This window comes from Ruditapes philippinarum, unplaced genomic scaffold (genome assembly GCF_026571515.1).
Source record: "Ruditapes philippinarum isolate M1 unplaced genomic scaffold, ASM2657151v2 ctg669_1_1_1_1, whole genome shotgun sequence".
Classification (NCBI taxonomy): domain Eukaryota; kingdom Metazoa; phylum Mollusca; class Bivalvia; order Venerida; family Veneridae; genus Ruditapes; species Ruditapes philippinarum.
In genome coordinates, this window is record NW_026859351.1 from 53,772 (window position 1) to 71,243 (window position 17,472).

A 17,472-nucleotide genomic window follows, 5' to 3' on the forward strand; every position below is an offset into this window, starting at 1 on the left:
TTGGACGTTTCGGACCATGTGTTGGACATTTCGGACCATGTGTTGGACATTTCGGACCATTGTTTTGGACATTTCGGACCAGATTAAATATTAGTTTTTGATATATTAGGCATCAATTATTCGATAAACTAAAGAAACTTTATATATATATTGACACAATGGGACGATTTTACACCTATCCCGATTTAGATTTATATATTTTGCACTATAAATGAAGAAAATTAAAAAACAAACAAGCAATGTTTTAATGACACACGTTTGCAAACAATTTATTTTAAAATATTTACAAAAAAGACATGGCGAAATAGATTATTTACAACATATTCTTATAAAACAAATACATTATTGACAAACACATACATACCGTTGAATGTATACACTTAGATAATTATTGATCACAAAACACTAGAATATTTACGTCCAATATTTTTTATCCAACGTGATCTTGTTGGTATATGTCATCTTTGATTGATGTTTATTATAATAAAAACATATAATAATAATTCTCTGAATTCTGGATACATATAGTAATGTACTTACTTCCGTTTTAACTTTAACGGCTGTCAATATTCCTGGTTTTGATTCATGTGTATGAGCACTTCCCGCGACACGATAGTCCGAACCTGTCTGTTTAACAACTGCTGGGCACCCACTTTTCCTACCGCGTACGCTGCATCGCCAGTCAACTGTTCCGTTCACAAGAGTCCGCTTCTTCACGAATGTGTATCCATCAGATGAAACCAGTTTCATGTTGCCGCGTGTAGAACCCCATACGACTATTTGGTAAGTGACAGGTGCATCTTCTGGTACATCTTGTACTGTTTCGTCCACAATTGTTCTGAAATGGAAACAGGATCATTAATATGCAACCATATGCAACCATAATACAAAATGGACAATTCACTATTTATTTCAATACATTTCAAAATTATTGTAAATTGTATACTTCACTTACAATCCATTATTGTCGTCGGACATCTCACGATTCGGCCGTGTTACATCAAAAGCGGTTGTATCAACGACTGTCTCCATATCATATTCACATCTGGCTGGTGAAAGCTCCTCAGCTAAGAGAGAAACCCTTGTACTCACATGTTGCGGCATACGTATAACACTCCTGGTCCTGTTCATTCGCTCATCACTGTAGTTTATCGTTTCGTCCTATAAAAGAAAACAACAATTAATTTACATGTACATGACTATCAATTCTGTAATAGTATTTTGTAAGATGGATAATTTATTGACTTAAGTCAATCGGCAAAAATGTCTTTGTCTATTTACTTGTGCAATTTAAAACCATATACTTTGCAATACATATTGAATAAATAAACATACGCATCATCGGTTTGGCTGTGTGGGTATTTAACATTATTTGCCCGTGCAAATTCTTTTTGTTCAGTAGCAATTGTTTTTAACAAAAAAAAACAAAAACTTTTTAAATAAAATTTGCTTTTATATATAGCCATTTTATTTACCATTAAAATAAATAGATGCACACATACCTGATCAACATCCATGGCAATCTCACAGTGTACACAACGATCAGTAGACATAGTGATATGTATATAACTATTTCAGTTTGTAAGCTGTATAAGTTATGAGGATGAAATCAAACGCCGCCTTTCCTTGTTGATCTTGTTTTTCATATTCTACATCTTTTTATATTGCAGTCTGGACTTCAAATTTGTTTACAATTAATCAATTTGTTTGTTGTTAATTGTTAATTAAAACTGTACTTTAATCGCATTCCAATCTAATCCAATCAATTAAAATATTTGTTGTAAAATAAGGTGAAAATTACATACATACTTCTTTAATTGAGTGAATCGTAACTTTAACGAGTTCTATTCAGCAATTAAAACGTGTGAAAAACTGCATTGACAAGGATGTCGTTGTTCTTTAATACCACCTAGATCACGATTTAATTTGGATAAAGTTGACTTTAAATATGTATATTCAGCGTATATCCTACGCTTACCAATATAGATCTAAAGGTATTTTATTATTGTTTTAATTTTTTTTTCAATATTAAAAAAATGTCAGCGTATAGAAATACATAAATGAATTACGATAGAAGTATTTGCATGGATAGACAAAACAATGGTAATATAAGCTTATCAGAAAATGTTAAAATCGCGTCGGACAGGTCTTTACTGCATGCATTTTGAATATCATAAAATATAAAAAATGTCAAATATTGTAAATACATCCTGAAATAACAAATAATTTTATATAAAAAGGAATATATGTTCTGGTCCGAAGTGTCCCCATCATGGTTCGAAATGACCATCGCATGGTCCGATATGTCCCAAAATCTGGTCCGAAATGACCCAAAAATCTGGTCCGAAATGTCTGGTCCGAAACGTCCGTGGTCCGAAATGTCCGTAATTCTTCTAGGCGCTTGTTAAAGTTATAAACAGGTGCTTGTCGTTCCTGTTCTAAACTAAAAATATATATATAAATAAATAAAATATTTAATAGTATTTGTAATCTTAAATCTGATAAAAATGAGTTTACTTTAAATTTATTGCTTGTAATATATTTTTAACTAATTTAAATTTAATTATATTTTAAAAATATTCACATCTGTCCTTATTTGTCATGACAACAGGAAGCTCAATGGCTGCCAAATCATACAATTTCATGAGTTTATAAAAACGATAACAAAGGTAGTTATTGGATCTTATTGTCTTAGATAATTGGTTTGATATTTTCTAAATAAGTGATCAAATTCTCTAAATAATTTGTTTTGTACACTGAGAATATTAAGATTTAAATTATGCCTACATCGATCTATTTTTGAGGTATTGCACTGACTTGTACTTTTGTAGACCTGTTAATGATTTAGATCAAAGTAGATTGACGATGTATTGACATCTTATTTGAAGTAGAAAAGTATGTGGATTTACAAATGCATTTAGAATTAGTTGTAAGTAGAATGTCTTGCCACATTAACTAAGTAAATTGAAGGTATAATTTATAGCACTTTTCTGAATACCATAACAATAGCTATTTCTTTTCAAGGAGCCAAGGACTGTGTAACATGTCTTAGTGCAAACAGGACATTTCGGCCCCAAACCAAATCGGCCCCAGTCGAAAAATCGGCCCCTGGACGTTTCGGCCCTTTTCTGCGAGACGTTTCGGCCCCACTATAGTGTATTGCTTGATTGATTAACAACAATTAATTTGATTACAATCAAACAATTATGACACTTTAATTCTTTAAATAATTATTTATTATCTTTTGATCTCATGAACCATTTAGATATACGTTAATGTTTTTAAAGGTGTAACAAACAATAAAGGCCGGTTACTTACTTATAAAACAAACCACTTAAACTTCTTGATTAAGAAAGTCTGACCAGTCCCCTCACTCTGAGGGTCTTATCAACCAACTAGAAATGGTCCAACGTCGCGCTGCAAGATTCGTGAAACAAGACTACACACGAACAAGCTGCGTCACCGACATGCTTACCGACCCCAAATGGGACACCCTCCAACACCGGCGCAACAACACCAGAACAACTATGTTCTTCAAGATAATGCACAACCTTGTAGATATTATACCAGATCCTCCACTTATCAATGCTAAGACTGTCAGAGGGCACAACCAACGCTTCCGCCAAATCAGAGCACGCACCTCCATCTTCCAAAATAGTTTCTTTCCCGCAACCATCGTGCTTTGGAACAAGCTGCCGCAAGACGTTGTTGACCAGACCAGCCTGGATGCTTTCCAATCAGCTCTGGTCAGCCAACATATAAAATACTAATCACGGAGTTGTTTTTACTCTTTTAATAGAAACTGTAAATAGTGAAACTTTTTATTTTTATTTTGGAAAAAGTCAGTCCTGCCTGCTGCGTATGTATATACAGTTTTTATCCGATTGCGAGTATACTCCTTGCGAAGTGATGCAATTACTTAAGATGATGATGATGATGATGAAAGTTACTTACAATTTTTCCTTAGAAAACATCTTTTGATCTTAATCAAACTATACGTATTTTTTTCAAAGTGTAACTAATTAACTGTTTATACATTATGCTAATTGGCAGTATTGTTTTATGTCTTGCTTCTTTATCATTCAAATAAAATATTATCTATATATGGTTTATAATTTTTTTTGTGTATTATATTTTTTCAAATAAAGTTTATGTTCTGTTCTGTTTGTATTGATTACTTTCCCCCTACTACTATAATAATCTAGCTTTTATACTAAATGATTAAATATATATATTAATTGATTAATTTTTTTTTTGAAATGCTATTAATATATCGGTTTAAAATAAAGTACTTATTCTGGGGCCGATTTGGTAAAGGGCCGAAACGTCCGGGGCCGAAACGTCTTTGGTAGTTTGGGGCCGATATGTCTTGGGTCCGAAACGTCTCGAAATCGTCTTAGTTCTCACCAGAGTTAGACTTTATTGGAAGATAGAAAGTATATTGGCACCACTTAACAATATTGGCACCACTGAACACCATTTTTTGGCCAATCTCCCTATCTTTTTTTGGCCAATCTCCCTATCCCAGAGCAGTTCATTCGATGAGACTTGTACTGTTCTTTGAACAGGTAAAAACATCCGTAATATTCTTAGTATGTAAAATGAATGTTTGACATTTGCAAGTTGATTACTATCACTTTTATTGACATGTATCTTATAGGACTTGCAGAAGAGGCCAAAATGGCGGCCGCACATACTTTACCCCCAATTCATGGAGCCAAGAGTGGGGGTAATACAGGAATGATGGGCTCAATGAAACACAATCAGCCAGTGCACTTTGCACCTGCACCACCAAAAGGACCACCCAGTGGAAGATTAAAACCTATACAGAAAAAGAAAAAGATTTTTGTTGAACCAGATCAAGCATTTTCTCAGCCTATGCTTACAAAAAGACAGACAACAGCGTAAGGATAAACCTTATATCATTTTTCATACTATGATTATTATTTCAAGTTTTTTACACTATGTGAGCATAAGTATAAGTTTTGTTTAAAAGTTTGATATTGTAAAGGGAGATATGTTTGTCTTTAATTTTTATGGTTTAACATATGAAATTTCAAAAAGTTCTTGATAAGTTATCAGTATTGGTTTATTTGGCAATTATTATTTTATGCTAATGTTGTTTCATCACTTTAGAAGCAGAATTTAAATGAAATTTGAAAACTATTGTAAATGTAATGCACATGTAGGTAAATCTTTAAAAAATAAATAATCAAAGCAATGAATTGATTTGGTTTTATTTTTCAGATATCGGAATACTTATAAACATAATCTGTGTGTGGACATGTTACAAAATGGTTTTCATTTGTCATTCTGTGAACTTTTTGCACTTATTAAAAGACAAGAGGATACAAGAGTGCAAGCAGGACCTGAATCTCTTCTTTGGAGTATGACTTTACTTGAGGATCAACATGATAAATTAGATGTGCTAAAACTTCATTTAACAAGAGCTGAAACAGCTCAGAGAAATGGTATGATTTCATTAACTCATTTCAAAGAAATTGTGTTACTGTCCTGCTGAACCTGGGTGTCAGTGTCCGGTCGGTTTTTGTTGGTTAATGCAAGTTCTTGTAGAACTTCATATCTTATCAACCACTAAAACGATGTCTTTAATATCCTTACCGGAGGTCACTATCCAAGGCACATAACTGAGGCATGAATTTGAAATCTATTATTGTGTGAATTAAGAAGTATCGTATTCAAAGATTTCAATTTGCATTCAGTATTATTCTTCAAAACTTCTGGGTACTGAAGGTTTTCACTTAAAACTGATTACATGTCTTTTGGATAATATTGGTGATCATTGTCCATTGGACTCTGGCATGGATTTTAACTTATTTAAAGCCTTTTGTGAATTTTTTATAAATAAAAAAAATCCTTTTTAAAGTGCAATTAAGTACTGTCTGATGGTATTTACTTGAAGTCACAGGATCTCTTTCAAAAGCTCATAACTCTGACATGGAAGTAATGGCCCTTTGTGAACCTAGAAAATTCCCGCTTGATATTTTGTTTGTAGAATCAGTCATCAAAACTTCTGATGGTATTCACTGAATCTTTAAATGATTTCTTGTATTCAAGACAACGTAAGGGTCATTTTCCTAGACCTGTAACTCTGGCTTGGATTTTGAATGAAATATTGTTGTGAACTTAGAACTAACCTGTGTCACTATCTTAGACTCTTAACTATGTCATGTTTTTTAAATGAAATCTTTTTCTTTCTTGATTCATACATTATCCAAGCTCTTGTTTCACTATCAAGCAATTAGAACAAGTGCACCTTCCTGTTTTTATCTTCCAGCAATTACTAATTATGAGTGATATTAATGACATTTTTATGTAATAGTTCTTAAAGAAAGTAATTATCATACATATATACCAGTACGGCATCAATCTTAATTGATGGAACAACATTTACTACATCTCAGTGTCTTGTTTTCTTTTAATGTCTTTGGGTTCCAATACTTAAGGCGATGAGAATTGAATTTTGCTTATAGGTTCTAGGTGTTGCGAGATATGTTACACATACAATGTAGTTAATCATTCTGTTTTTGTTGTTTTCATTGCTCTTTAGTGATCTCCCCATTTGAGAACTTTGTACCGGTATTGCTTCAAAGTATAACTGACAGTATACAGGTTTAAAATGGTTTAAATGGTTTAAAATACTTTATAACTGTTTAATCTAACACTTTCATCAATGAAATCAATTCTACTGAATTGTTATCAGGTTTATGATTATAGACTATAATACATCACATGAAAAATTTCTATTTATATTGAAGGTGATTTCCTTGAAGTATACAGAGCTAGGTATGAACTTGCTCGTTATTTCCAGTCCTCCAATGACAAGTGGTTGGCAGATCATTTCTTCGAGACATGTCTAGACACTGCCGCTCTAGTCACAGATGATGGTGGAAAAGTACAAGCTGAGGGCTACTGTAATGTCGCCTTGGCACAGGAAGAAAACAGTAAGTTTATAGTATAGTCTTACAAAACTAACATTGAATTATAAATCATTGAGAGGTTTAGCTTGATTCTCTTACATGCATGTTCTCAACTCTTTAAGGAAAACTGTCTGCCTCTGTATAGACAGTCTGATCAACATACAGAACAGAATGGTCCGTAGAGAGTTTAGGGTTTATGTTTGTATATAGAATTGTCTCCCTTTGTCCTTTATCGTGGAAAAATTCAATATAAGAGCATTTCGTTTGGCATCAGTTAAACATTTATTTAATTCGTCACAGTTGTTTCTTCATTACTGTGGTCAGTGAATTCGGATAATTCACAAATATAATTTGTTACTTTAACATTCTTGTTTTTATACTGATTAAAGGGTATATTTGATATTATGTTTCAGTAATTTACTCATTGACTAAAGCAGGGTTTTAGGAGTCTGTATCATTCTTCTTTGCTTAGTAACACCTTAAGATGTTCATAAATCTCTCAACCTAGCTTTTGAATATGCTTGGTCTAAAACATATTCTTTATATAACCCAAACTTATATCCACAAAATACATCTACTCACATGGCTGATCAAGTTGTTCAGTGTTCTCTTAATATAAGCAAAGCAGGTCAATTGTTGTTCACATACAATGATACATATTACATCATAATCACACAAATATTATTTTATATTCACATACATATGTCATATTCACATAAAATTTTACATATAATTTTGTATTTACATAAATATTATGTCATATTCACATAAATTTTTACATATTTATTTCGTATTCACATACATGTTATGTCATATTCACATAAATTTTTACATACATTGTATTTCGTATTCACATACATATTAAATTATGCACATAATTTTTTACATATGATTTCGTATTTACATACATGTGTCATATTTACATAAATTTTTACATATGATATTATTTCGTATTCATATACATATGTCATATTCACATAAATTTTTACATACCGGTATTATTTCGTATTCAGTTTATTCACATCCTGAACATTTTAGAAGATATCGTTATTTACATATACCATGATGTTTTATTTATAGCACATGAAAGAGAACTTGTTATTGAGCAAAGTATTGACCCCAATGGCAGTAGTATTATAGGTTAAATTTTAAACTGTTTAGTTGGACAAAGTAAAAGTTGCATGTTGATTAAGTTACATGATATTAGTTTATGTTGATTGGAAGTTACTTTTGTTTACAGGTTCTTGTTAAGTTTTAGTTTATTTCTGTTTCATTCATTGGTGGAATTCAGTTTACAATTTAAAGTCTTTTTTATTACACTGATATAGTGAAAAAGGTGTTCAGAATTTAATGTTGAACTTGTTTGTCTATTTTTTTATATTATGGAATGTGTTCATAGAACTTTCTTTTGTCAGTATTTATAAGCAGGATGATTACCTAATTCATATGAAAGTCCCTTTGTATATTTTTTTGTCATCTTTCATATGGTTTCTCATTTGCGACAAAATTAAAGGCACACTATTCCTCAGAAATTAATACATAAAAAAAAATAGCAAATACTGTAATACTGTTTTGTAATGTTGGATTAAAAGCATGTTAGAAGTAAAAGATGGCTCACCTTTATGGCCAACGATTACTCTTTTTGAAACTGAAACAGGGCACCAATAATACAAATGGGCCTTTAAGAAACAGATATGATTTCTTGTAGAAATTCAAAATTTAGTTAGAATTAGATACATCTACAAGTAATTGAAATAGATACATCCATAAGTAGATTCTTTATTCAAAAATGGTATTTTTTGCTCCAGGTGAATTCCACAATGCAGCAGAGAACTTTGAGGCTTATTACAGTCTTGCGGCTCAGAATAAAGAGTGGACTACAGCTGATGGTATATCATTCCACACAGATGCATGTATACATCTTGCTCGTATATACACTACCATAGGGGAACGTGTAGAGCAAGAGAGTGTAGAACTTATGCTCGAATATCTAAACAAGGCTTATAACTCTGCAAAAGAAAGTAAGCATGAAAACACATTGCAATCTGGGTAGCATTTCATGGAAAGTCCTAAGTCTTAAATATGTCTTATGACCAAAGTTAAGACAATTTTTGTTCCAAAGAAAATGTCCTTAATTACAACTCTTATGTTGAGACTCTTTAATTTTTGAATAGTGATGCAGATGAACATTTACACATTGCTGATTGAAGCGCATGCCATTGTATTTTATAACTTTTCTCAGGAGAATGAATTAGATAAAAGTCTAAAGCTTTTACTGAAGATGAAAATACTTATTGAAACAGTCTTAAGTCAGTCCTATAGTTTGTTGTAAGTCCTAGGACTTAGGATACACTTAGGACTTTCTATGAAATGCAGCCCATGATTAAAGTTAAATTTACTTATGTTATACGACTACAATGGTAAGAGGCATGCATGAAACAGATAATCTCATGCAGGTAGCTTACAACAGTTGTCCTGTGCTTATGTGATAATTATTTACTCATCAGTACTTTTACATAATCCTATAAATACTGATCAAACACTGAAGATACAGTTACTCAAAAATAATCGAACTTTTTTCATTAATTTGCAATCCAACCCATTCATTAGTTTATTGGGCATCTGTGGCCTGTGGCTGAGTGGTTAAGGTTGTTGTCTTCAAACCACTTGCCCCTCAATTGTCACTGGGTTTGGACCCTGCTTAAAAATTTTCTTATATGTGAGGAAACTATCCAGCTTGTTTATCTACTTGCCTGAAATGGTACATGGAGGAGCCTCAACCAGTATAGCTGGAAAGTCATATGACCATTATAGTGTCTGTTTAACTTAAAATCCAACAAAAAATAAACAAACTACCCTGCCATTATTGGGAAAGAGTGGCTTATACTTCAAACCCAATGGTGTTTATTTAACAATACAAGTTAATCCTTAAAGAAGGTTTCATGTGGAATAGTATTAAAACTATTCAACTTGTTCTTTTCTGGAATGATTAGCATAACTTTTTATCATGTTTCATAATTATTATTAAAAGACAGAATATTCAAGCACATTGTATAATGTTGATGTATAAATCACAGGTCACCAGGAGAAAATGGAGGGTGAGGCTGCATACAGACTTGGTCTTGCTGCTGACACAGCTGGTGAAAATGATACAGCACTTGTTGTAAGTCAAACTATACTCTCATCCATTCTTTGAAAAATGAAATAAAAAAATATGTGTATGTCAGAATTTTTTCTCCTTCTTTTAAACCAAATTTTCTAATTTTTTTTGTGGAATCAATTAGTTGTGAATGATAAAGATTATGTTAAAGCCAAGAAACAGAATTTTGTTTAAAAAAAATGTTGAAAAGTTGAAAATTATGTTGAAACATCGAAAATTATCATGAAAGATAAATAGAAGAAATAAAGAAACTTACTTTTTTTATAGATTAAAAAATACACAATTTATATACATGTAGTTAGTACCTAGTTCACAATGGCATAGATTTTTGAGTGTTGTTTAAAAAGGCAGCATTATTGATTTTTAGAAGACAATGTGAAAACTTTACATGCATTTTACAAGACACAGATTGGCAGGGTATTCAATATAAGATAAATAGGGAAAAAGGTGTGCAACAAACTACGATTTTGCTGACAAACAAAACAAAATGAAAATGAAACCCCAAGACAACTATAAAAACATCTAGTTAATAATGTTGGAAAGGTTTGAAATATTATGTCTCAATTTAATTCCAGCATTTGAATACATATTTGAAAATATGTCAATCAACAGATGAGAAGGAGGGTATAGGAAAAGCTTGTGATGCAATAGCAAAGACATATGCCAGGTAATTTATGATAATCTGTTTTTGTCCAAGCAATTATATGGTGTCAAGCTATATCCATTATTATAATCTTGATATAATTGTTTATACCATACATGTATATTTACATTTCTTTTGTTTACAATGAGTGTACTGGTTAAGGTTGTTGATTACAAACCACTTGCCCCTCATGCTAATTAAATGTGGGTTCAAAATCTGCCAGGGACTTTAGATTTTTTAATGTTAGAAAGCTATCCATCCAGCTTACAGAAAGTCAGTAGTTCTACCCAAGTGCTTGAATGAGCTTGAAATAGTACATATAGTACATAAGGTGCATCTGAGATCTTCCTCCACCAGTAAAGCTAATGAGCCACTTTATCATATGATTAAAGCATCATTGAAGCAGTCTTTACATTTCTTTAACTATTGTCTTTCTTTTTTCTCTCTTTTTTATGTTTAAGTCTTATCTATATAAATGTATGTATAAGACTTGCATTTAACAAAAAAAATTGCATCTTTAGATTGAAATGTTTAAGAGTGTTAAAAATACTAAAATATATAATTATAGATTTCTCAGACTTTCATTTCCTATTTATTGTTATGCTTATATAATTATCTATTTGTTATATATCCTATAAAGATTAAAATTTGGTAGGTTTTTAATGTTGTAACTAGTGAAACTTGTGAACATGTCTTGATAGAAATGTTATGTAAATGACATGCAGCCATTTTGTTATGTCCAGAGATTGTTTGCATTGATTTTGCACATCAACAAGTGATACACCAGTTGTTATTGTAAAAGTTTACATTCAGATTCAATTTACTTACTATCACAGTAATGTTTGAAATAAAATTTAAAATATTTAATATTGAAAACATTGATATTCAGTTTGCATATATGGTAATTAGTTTAATGATTAAACTAGACTTACCTGTAAGGTGAAGGTTAATCATGATAATAAATTTGATATTATGCATATTTTAAGTTTACATCTCATTTCATATTCTAATCATACAAGTTTTCCTTGTATATATTTTTTTTTTTTTTGAGGAACATGGTTAATTTTGAAGCACCTTCAATATGCTTTATATATTTAAGAATGCTATAAAACAGGTAGTTTTTAATCACTTCAAAACACTTATGTATATGTGCAAGCTGTGTAAATCAGAATATTTTTTGTCCTCACTTTGCATGTAAACAATGTTCACCAACTTAGACAATGATTTGTATTGTAGTCCGAGGTTTTTTGTTTTAATTTTAGTCTTTCAAATCAGTAGATTCAATTAAATGTGTAGTAACTTAAAATTCCAAAAATTATAAAATAAAATGATAGAAAGTGAAAAAATTACTATTTTAAAATAACTTGTCAATTATTGAATTTTCACTGATTTTTGCTATAATTGACTTGATAATTAATAAATGGCTTATCTTCATACTTTGGCAAAACAACAGTTTGGACAAGGCCTTCTAAAAGGTTAATCTGACCATGACCTTAAGCTTTATATGACTGACTGTCAAGGTCAAAGTACTGAATTTTGGTTAAATTTCTTAATTTTGTTATTTATGTATGGATTTAATTTATACTTAGATGCAAAATGATAGAAAGTGCAAAATTAGCTTTATTTTAAAATAACTTGTATCAGTGGCTATTGTCACAGATCTTTTTAAGACCAAACAGGCCCGAATCTGATGTTAAGATTTGTTTTTTTAAGAGTTCAGTTTACATACTGCCATGGAAAATTTTGTTACTTACCAGTGGTTGAATATTGAATTAGAAGTTAAGGTTAAATTTTGGTACCAGATTTAGTTTCATATATGAATAATGAGGTATAAGTTAAAGTTAAATAGTGGTACCAACTAAAAGTTTCATATATGAGTAATGAGGTATAAGTTAAAGTTAAATTGTGGTACCAGATTTAGTTTTATATATGAGTAATGAGGTATAAGTTAAAGTTAAATAGTGGTACCAACTAAAAGTTTCATATATGAATAACGAGGTATAAGTTAAAGTTAAATAGTGGTACCAACTAAAAGTTTCATATATGAATAATGAGGTATAAGTTAAAGTTAAATTGTGGTACCAACTAAAAGTTTTATATATGAATAATGAGGTATAAGTTAAAGTTAAATAGTGGTACCAACTAAAAGTTTCATATATGAATAATGAGGTATAAGTTAAAGTTAAATAGTGGTACCAACTAAAAGTTTCATATATGAATAATGAGGTATAAGTTAAGGTTAAATTGTGGTACCAACTAAAAGTTTCATATATAAATAATGAGGTATAAGTTAAAGTTAAATAGTGGTACCAACTAAAAGTTTCATATATGAATAATGAGGTATAAGTTAATGTTAAATTGTGGTACTAACTAACGTATATTATATATTAATTTTTAGACAAGGTAGAGTGGAGGAGAGTATAGAGTATTTGAAACATTTTGTCACTGTGGCCGAGAAGAGCGGACAGGAACATGCATACAGCAAGGCTTGTCATAACCTTGGAAATATCTATAACACATTAGTAAGTCGTTGTTGTTCTCTTTTTCTTCTCTGAATGTTAATTCTGATATCCCTTATCTTGCTGAATTTCTTAAATGGACTGTCTGCATTCTGCTTTTGGAACTGTCTATTGTCAATTTTATGGATATCAAGATAAAAATTTAAAGTTTATTAGTAAATAGAACAATAGTATATAATCTGGTAAAAATGATGTATTTATACCTTCAAAAATACTAAATGAGAAGTAACATTAATTCAAATTATTAATATTTTGCTTTGGTACTGTTTGGTACAATATAAGTATGAACATGTTCTTTTGTTCTTATGTATTTGCCATTTCCCTAGCAATCCTGTTCTCTATAACTTGATAAAATAAAATAATAGGCAATTGAATATAATGAAAATAATATTTCAAAATATACTTAGATGTGTAACACTGAAATAGCTATTACTGTGCAATACTAGTATGCATTTTTCAATGTGTCCAAATCAAAATTATAAATAATTACCGATTGTCCAATGCAATAAATAATCACTAGATATATAGACAGTGATGAAATCATTAAGACTTTATACTATGAATATCAAATTCTGGATCTTTTCAGGGTAAATATGATGAAGCAACAAAATATTTTGACAAGGCGTACAACTTGTCTCGTTCAATGGGTGAAGTAGCATCAATCAATGTGAATAGAGTACAGTTTGGTGTTGCCATGGCGCACAAGATGCTACAAGGGATTGGAAGTCATATTGTGATCAATAATCTTCCAGCGTTAGAGAGGCTTATTGAGTGGAAGAGTTCAAGGATTGATGACTTCGACAAGCCATTCCCAGAACCTAGTAAGTTGTAAAAAAGTTTTTGGTACCTAATGCATGTCACAATATATATCTTGAAACAAACATAGGGTTTCCATGTTCTGTCAGTTTTGTAATCCGGTCACAAAAGAGAAAAACCTTTTTGAGTAGACAATTAATTCAAGTTATTCCATCAAATGTGGTTTAGTTCATTTTTAACTTTTCAATGTTGCATTGTTCATTCAGCAAATTCTTATACTTAACATTTACTTATTGTGTATTTAAGGATGGTTTTGTCAAGTTTTGTTCATAAAGTGATCTTCAATTATGCTTTCAGTACAACTTGATATTTCTCTTCCTATCTCATTGTTTGATTTTTTTATTGTTTGTGATAAAAACTGTGGTTTTTAGAAGTAAAGTGCTTACTAACCTTTATGATAAATGGATATTTTTATTTATACACTTAAAATGGTCTAAGTTTAACCGGCTGAATTTTTGTTATTCTGGAAAGCATAGATTTCCTTCCTATGCAGGAAGTTAGAAGTTAAAAAGTTAAAATTTAGAATTCTTTGAAGATTTGGTTTATACAGAATTTATTTTAGTTCGATTGTGTAGGAAGTTATAAGCTTATAGACACACTTTTGAATCCGTTCCTGGAACCAACCAGTACTGAGCAATGAGTGTAAAGTTTCTTGCTCAAGAAAACAACGACTTGCCCTGACAGGCTTTGAATTCATGCAGCTAGCGATCATTAGATTACTAGTTACTTTGAAGATTTAACCCTTAGTCTACTAGTGGCATCTATATCAGTACATATTTATTTTGAAATATTTACCTAAAATGATAAATGGTTTTAACCAGATTGAGAAATTGATAGGTCCACTTAGGATATTATAAAAATTATGTGTAGAACCGGTAAACATCATGTTATAAGATATCATTTCCTTCAACAGAGGCAGAGAGCCCGAAACCTGAAACTCCGCCCCCTGCTCCGGTACAGAAGGAGGAGACTGATGTTAGCGCCACCTCTGAACAGCAGGAAGGTGTAGAAAGGGAGGAAACTGAGACATCTATGGCTGATACGGAGACCACTGCACAAGAATGAAATTTAATCACTTAAATTCTGACACAGCTTTATAGAACAGGAAATCTCTTCATTTCTTAGCAATTTAATAAACATGTAAAATCTCAATTGTGTATATTTAGCTTGTTTGAATTACATATCTAAATTTTCAAACTTTTAACAACAAAGATTTGTTGTAGAAATTTTCAGAAATGTGCCTTATCACTTATTTCTGAAAGAAGGTTGAGCATAAATTGTTAAATGAGATATTAAAACACATAATTTACTGTATTCACAATATCAGACTGAAGTATAGTCTATTTTTTATGTATTGAAAGATGTAACTTTGTTGATACACTAGTGAAACTGCTGAAAATTTATGTCTTCAAAACTGCTGAAAATTCATGTATTGAGTAAAGTTTAGAAAAATGGCCTTTGTGGTACTGATGAATCAAAACTGCTGAAAATTTATACATTGAGTAAAATTTAGGGCAAATGACCCTTCAGTATGGAAGAAAAAATACATTCTTAGCAGATCACAGGTATATAACTGCTCTTAATTTTGTAACTTAATGTTTTTTGTAACCATTTGTTCATGCCATATTTACCCATATTCATTTCATTGCTTTAAACACTGGAACATGGTCAGTGGCTATCATTTACTCATAAAATATCTCCTCAAAACTTTTTGTTGGAAAAAATTCAACCATGTAAGAAATATTTATAAAATGCCTGCATAGCATTCTGATATATATGTATTTCCCTTCCTATACACAAACATTTCAATTCTAATTATTTTTGTGATGTAGAAAATTTTAGCACTAAATGGCTTATTTACATTGCAAATTATACAGAAATTGTGATTGTTGAACATGTGAGTGTAAGATTTGTTTCTTCTAGAAATAGCTAATCAATATACAATCAGTTAAGTATTATTTTTTCACCTTTTTTGGAAAAAAACCAAAAAAACAAGAATTGCCAAATGAATAAACATGGACTACAGTATTTAAATTTAGCACATTTTTTTACATCATTCTCGAGGTACAATATCAGATATATGTATTTTATGTGGATGAAAGTAGAGTTTATTTATACATGTATATACTGTTTTTTTTTTCTTCCTCAAATATTTTTTAACATATAAATCTAAATATTTTACAATATAAATCACAGTGCTGACGTGAGAGTGTACATGAAAATTCTGTGATATTTCGTTTCTAAATAACTTTGTTTTTGTTTCTTTCTGTTTAAGAATTTTGTTATAATGTTGTTTTTTTTACAAGGGACGTGGAAGTTTAGGATGTTTTTTATGTGTATTTATTTGAAAGTTATTATACAGTATAGTGTTTGAAGGTGAAAACCAATTCTTTTGAGATAAAAAAGTATATTTCTAAACAATTAAACAATTGTTTATGATATAAAAGACAATTATTGTTGAATTATTTTTTTCAGATTTCAAAAAAAGCAATATTTGAGGGGTTTTTTTATGAATGGAATAGAATATAAATCTTGCATTTGTGTTCTTTATTCCCATGTGCATTATACATGTACTATATACATGTATGTATATAGTACATGTATAATATATATGTGTGTATGCTAAACATATGTATATTTTGCTGTTACACATGATCAAGTTTTATGATGAAATATTATTGTGTATGCATGCAGTATATTGAACACGATACATATGTATGTTTTGTGTAATAGTCTGTGTACACATAGAAACTTCAAATTGTGATATTCTTGTTTTGTTTTGTGTAATGTTGATTCAACTGTATTTTGATTATCAGACAGAAAATTTCCAATAAATTTAATTATATGATAAACCAGCTTTGTTTTATTTTCTTGCATGTATGCAATTTATTAACCACAAATAATAATTCATTTAGGTCAGCTTTTTAAGTCATTACTTCTGTTCAACAAATACTAGTACTGTATGTCAGTACCCACTGTTTTGTAGAAAGACTTTCTTTTCACCTAGTTCATCCACTGCATTTTCTTTTGCATATATGTTGGTCACCTTGGCTACCACTTGAAAGTACTATTATCTATTATTAGCTAGCTGCATAGTTTCCAATCATTAAATCAATTGGATTGTTTCCCTTCCATAGAATAGGCTACATTAACCCATTACTTCATGAGCATTTTGTGAAAAATGGCTGTTTTCATTGAAAAGTCTCCCGTTACAAGTTCAAATTGCTATAATACTATAAAAACTGCTACAACACTAATCAAACTTGGCACACATGTTGACTGGACCATTGCCCTGTTAACAACATGCTCGGGCTTAAATTTTCTGTTACCATGGCAACGAGGGGACATCTCAAAATTGCCAAAAATCACTAGTTTGCGTTGATTCTTTCCATC

At 30.7% G+C, this 17,472-nt stretch overlaps 1 protein-coding gene across 3 annotated transcripts; it reads left to right on the forward strand.

Annotated features, from left to right (window-relative positions):
• The first annotated feature begins 2,573 nt into the window (after positions 1 to 2,573).
• Positions 2,574 to 16,931, forward strand: LOC132756191 (tetratricopeptide repeat protein 29-like). 3 transcript variants are annotated; one of them, XM_060747199.1, is made up of 11 exons: positions 2,574 to 2,669; positions 4,661 to 4,904; positions 5,248 to 5,471; positions 6,780 to 6,965; positions 8,022 to 8,081; positions 8,750 to 8,962; positions 10,019 to 10,104; positions 10,677 to 10,768; positions 13,143 to 13,266; positions 13,850 to 14,084; positions 14,993 to 16,931. In XM_060747199.1, exons 2-11 carry the CDS (start codon positions 4,681 to 4,683, stop codon positions 15,142 to 15,144), a joined length of 1,596 nt encoding a protein of 531 aa, XP_060603182.1. In that variant the 5' UTR covers positions 2,574 to 2,669; positions 4,661 to 4,680; the 3' UTR covers positions 15,145 to 16,931. The 3 variants fall into 3 exon arrangements, with proteins under 3 accessions (XP_060603182.1, XP_060603184.1, XP_060603183.1); XM_060747200.1 differs by having other exon boundaries at positions 2,624 to 2,702; XM_060747201.1 differs by lacking the exon at positions 8,022 to 8,081.
• The last annotated feature ends 541 nt before the right edge of the window (positions 16,932 to 17,472 follow it).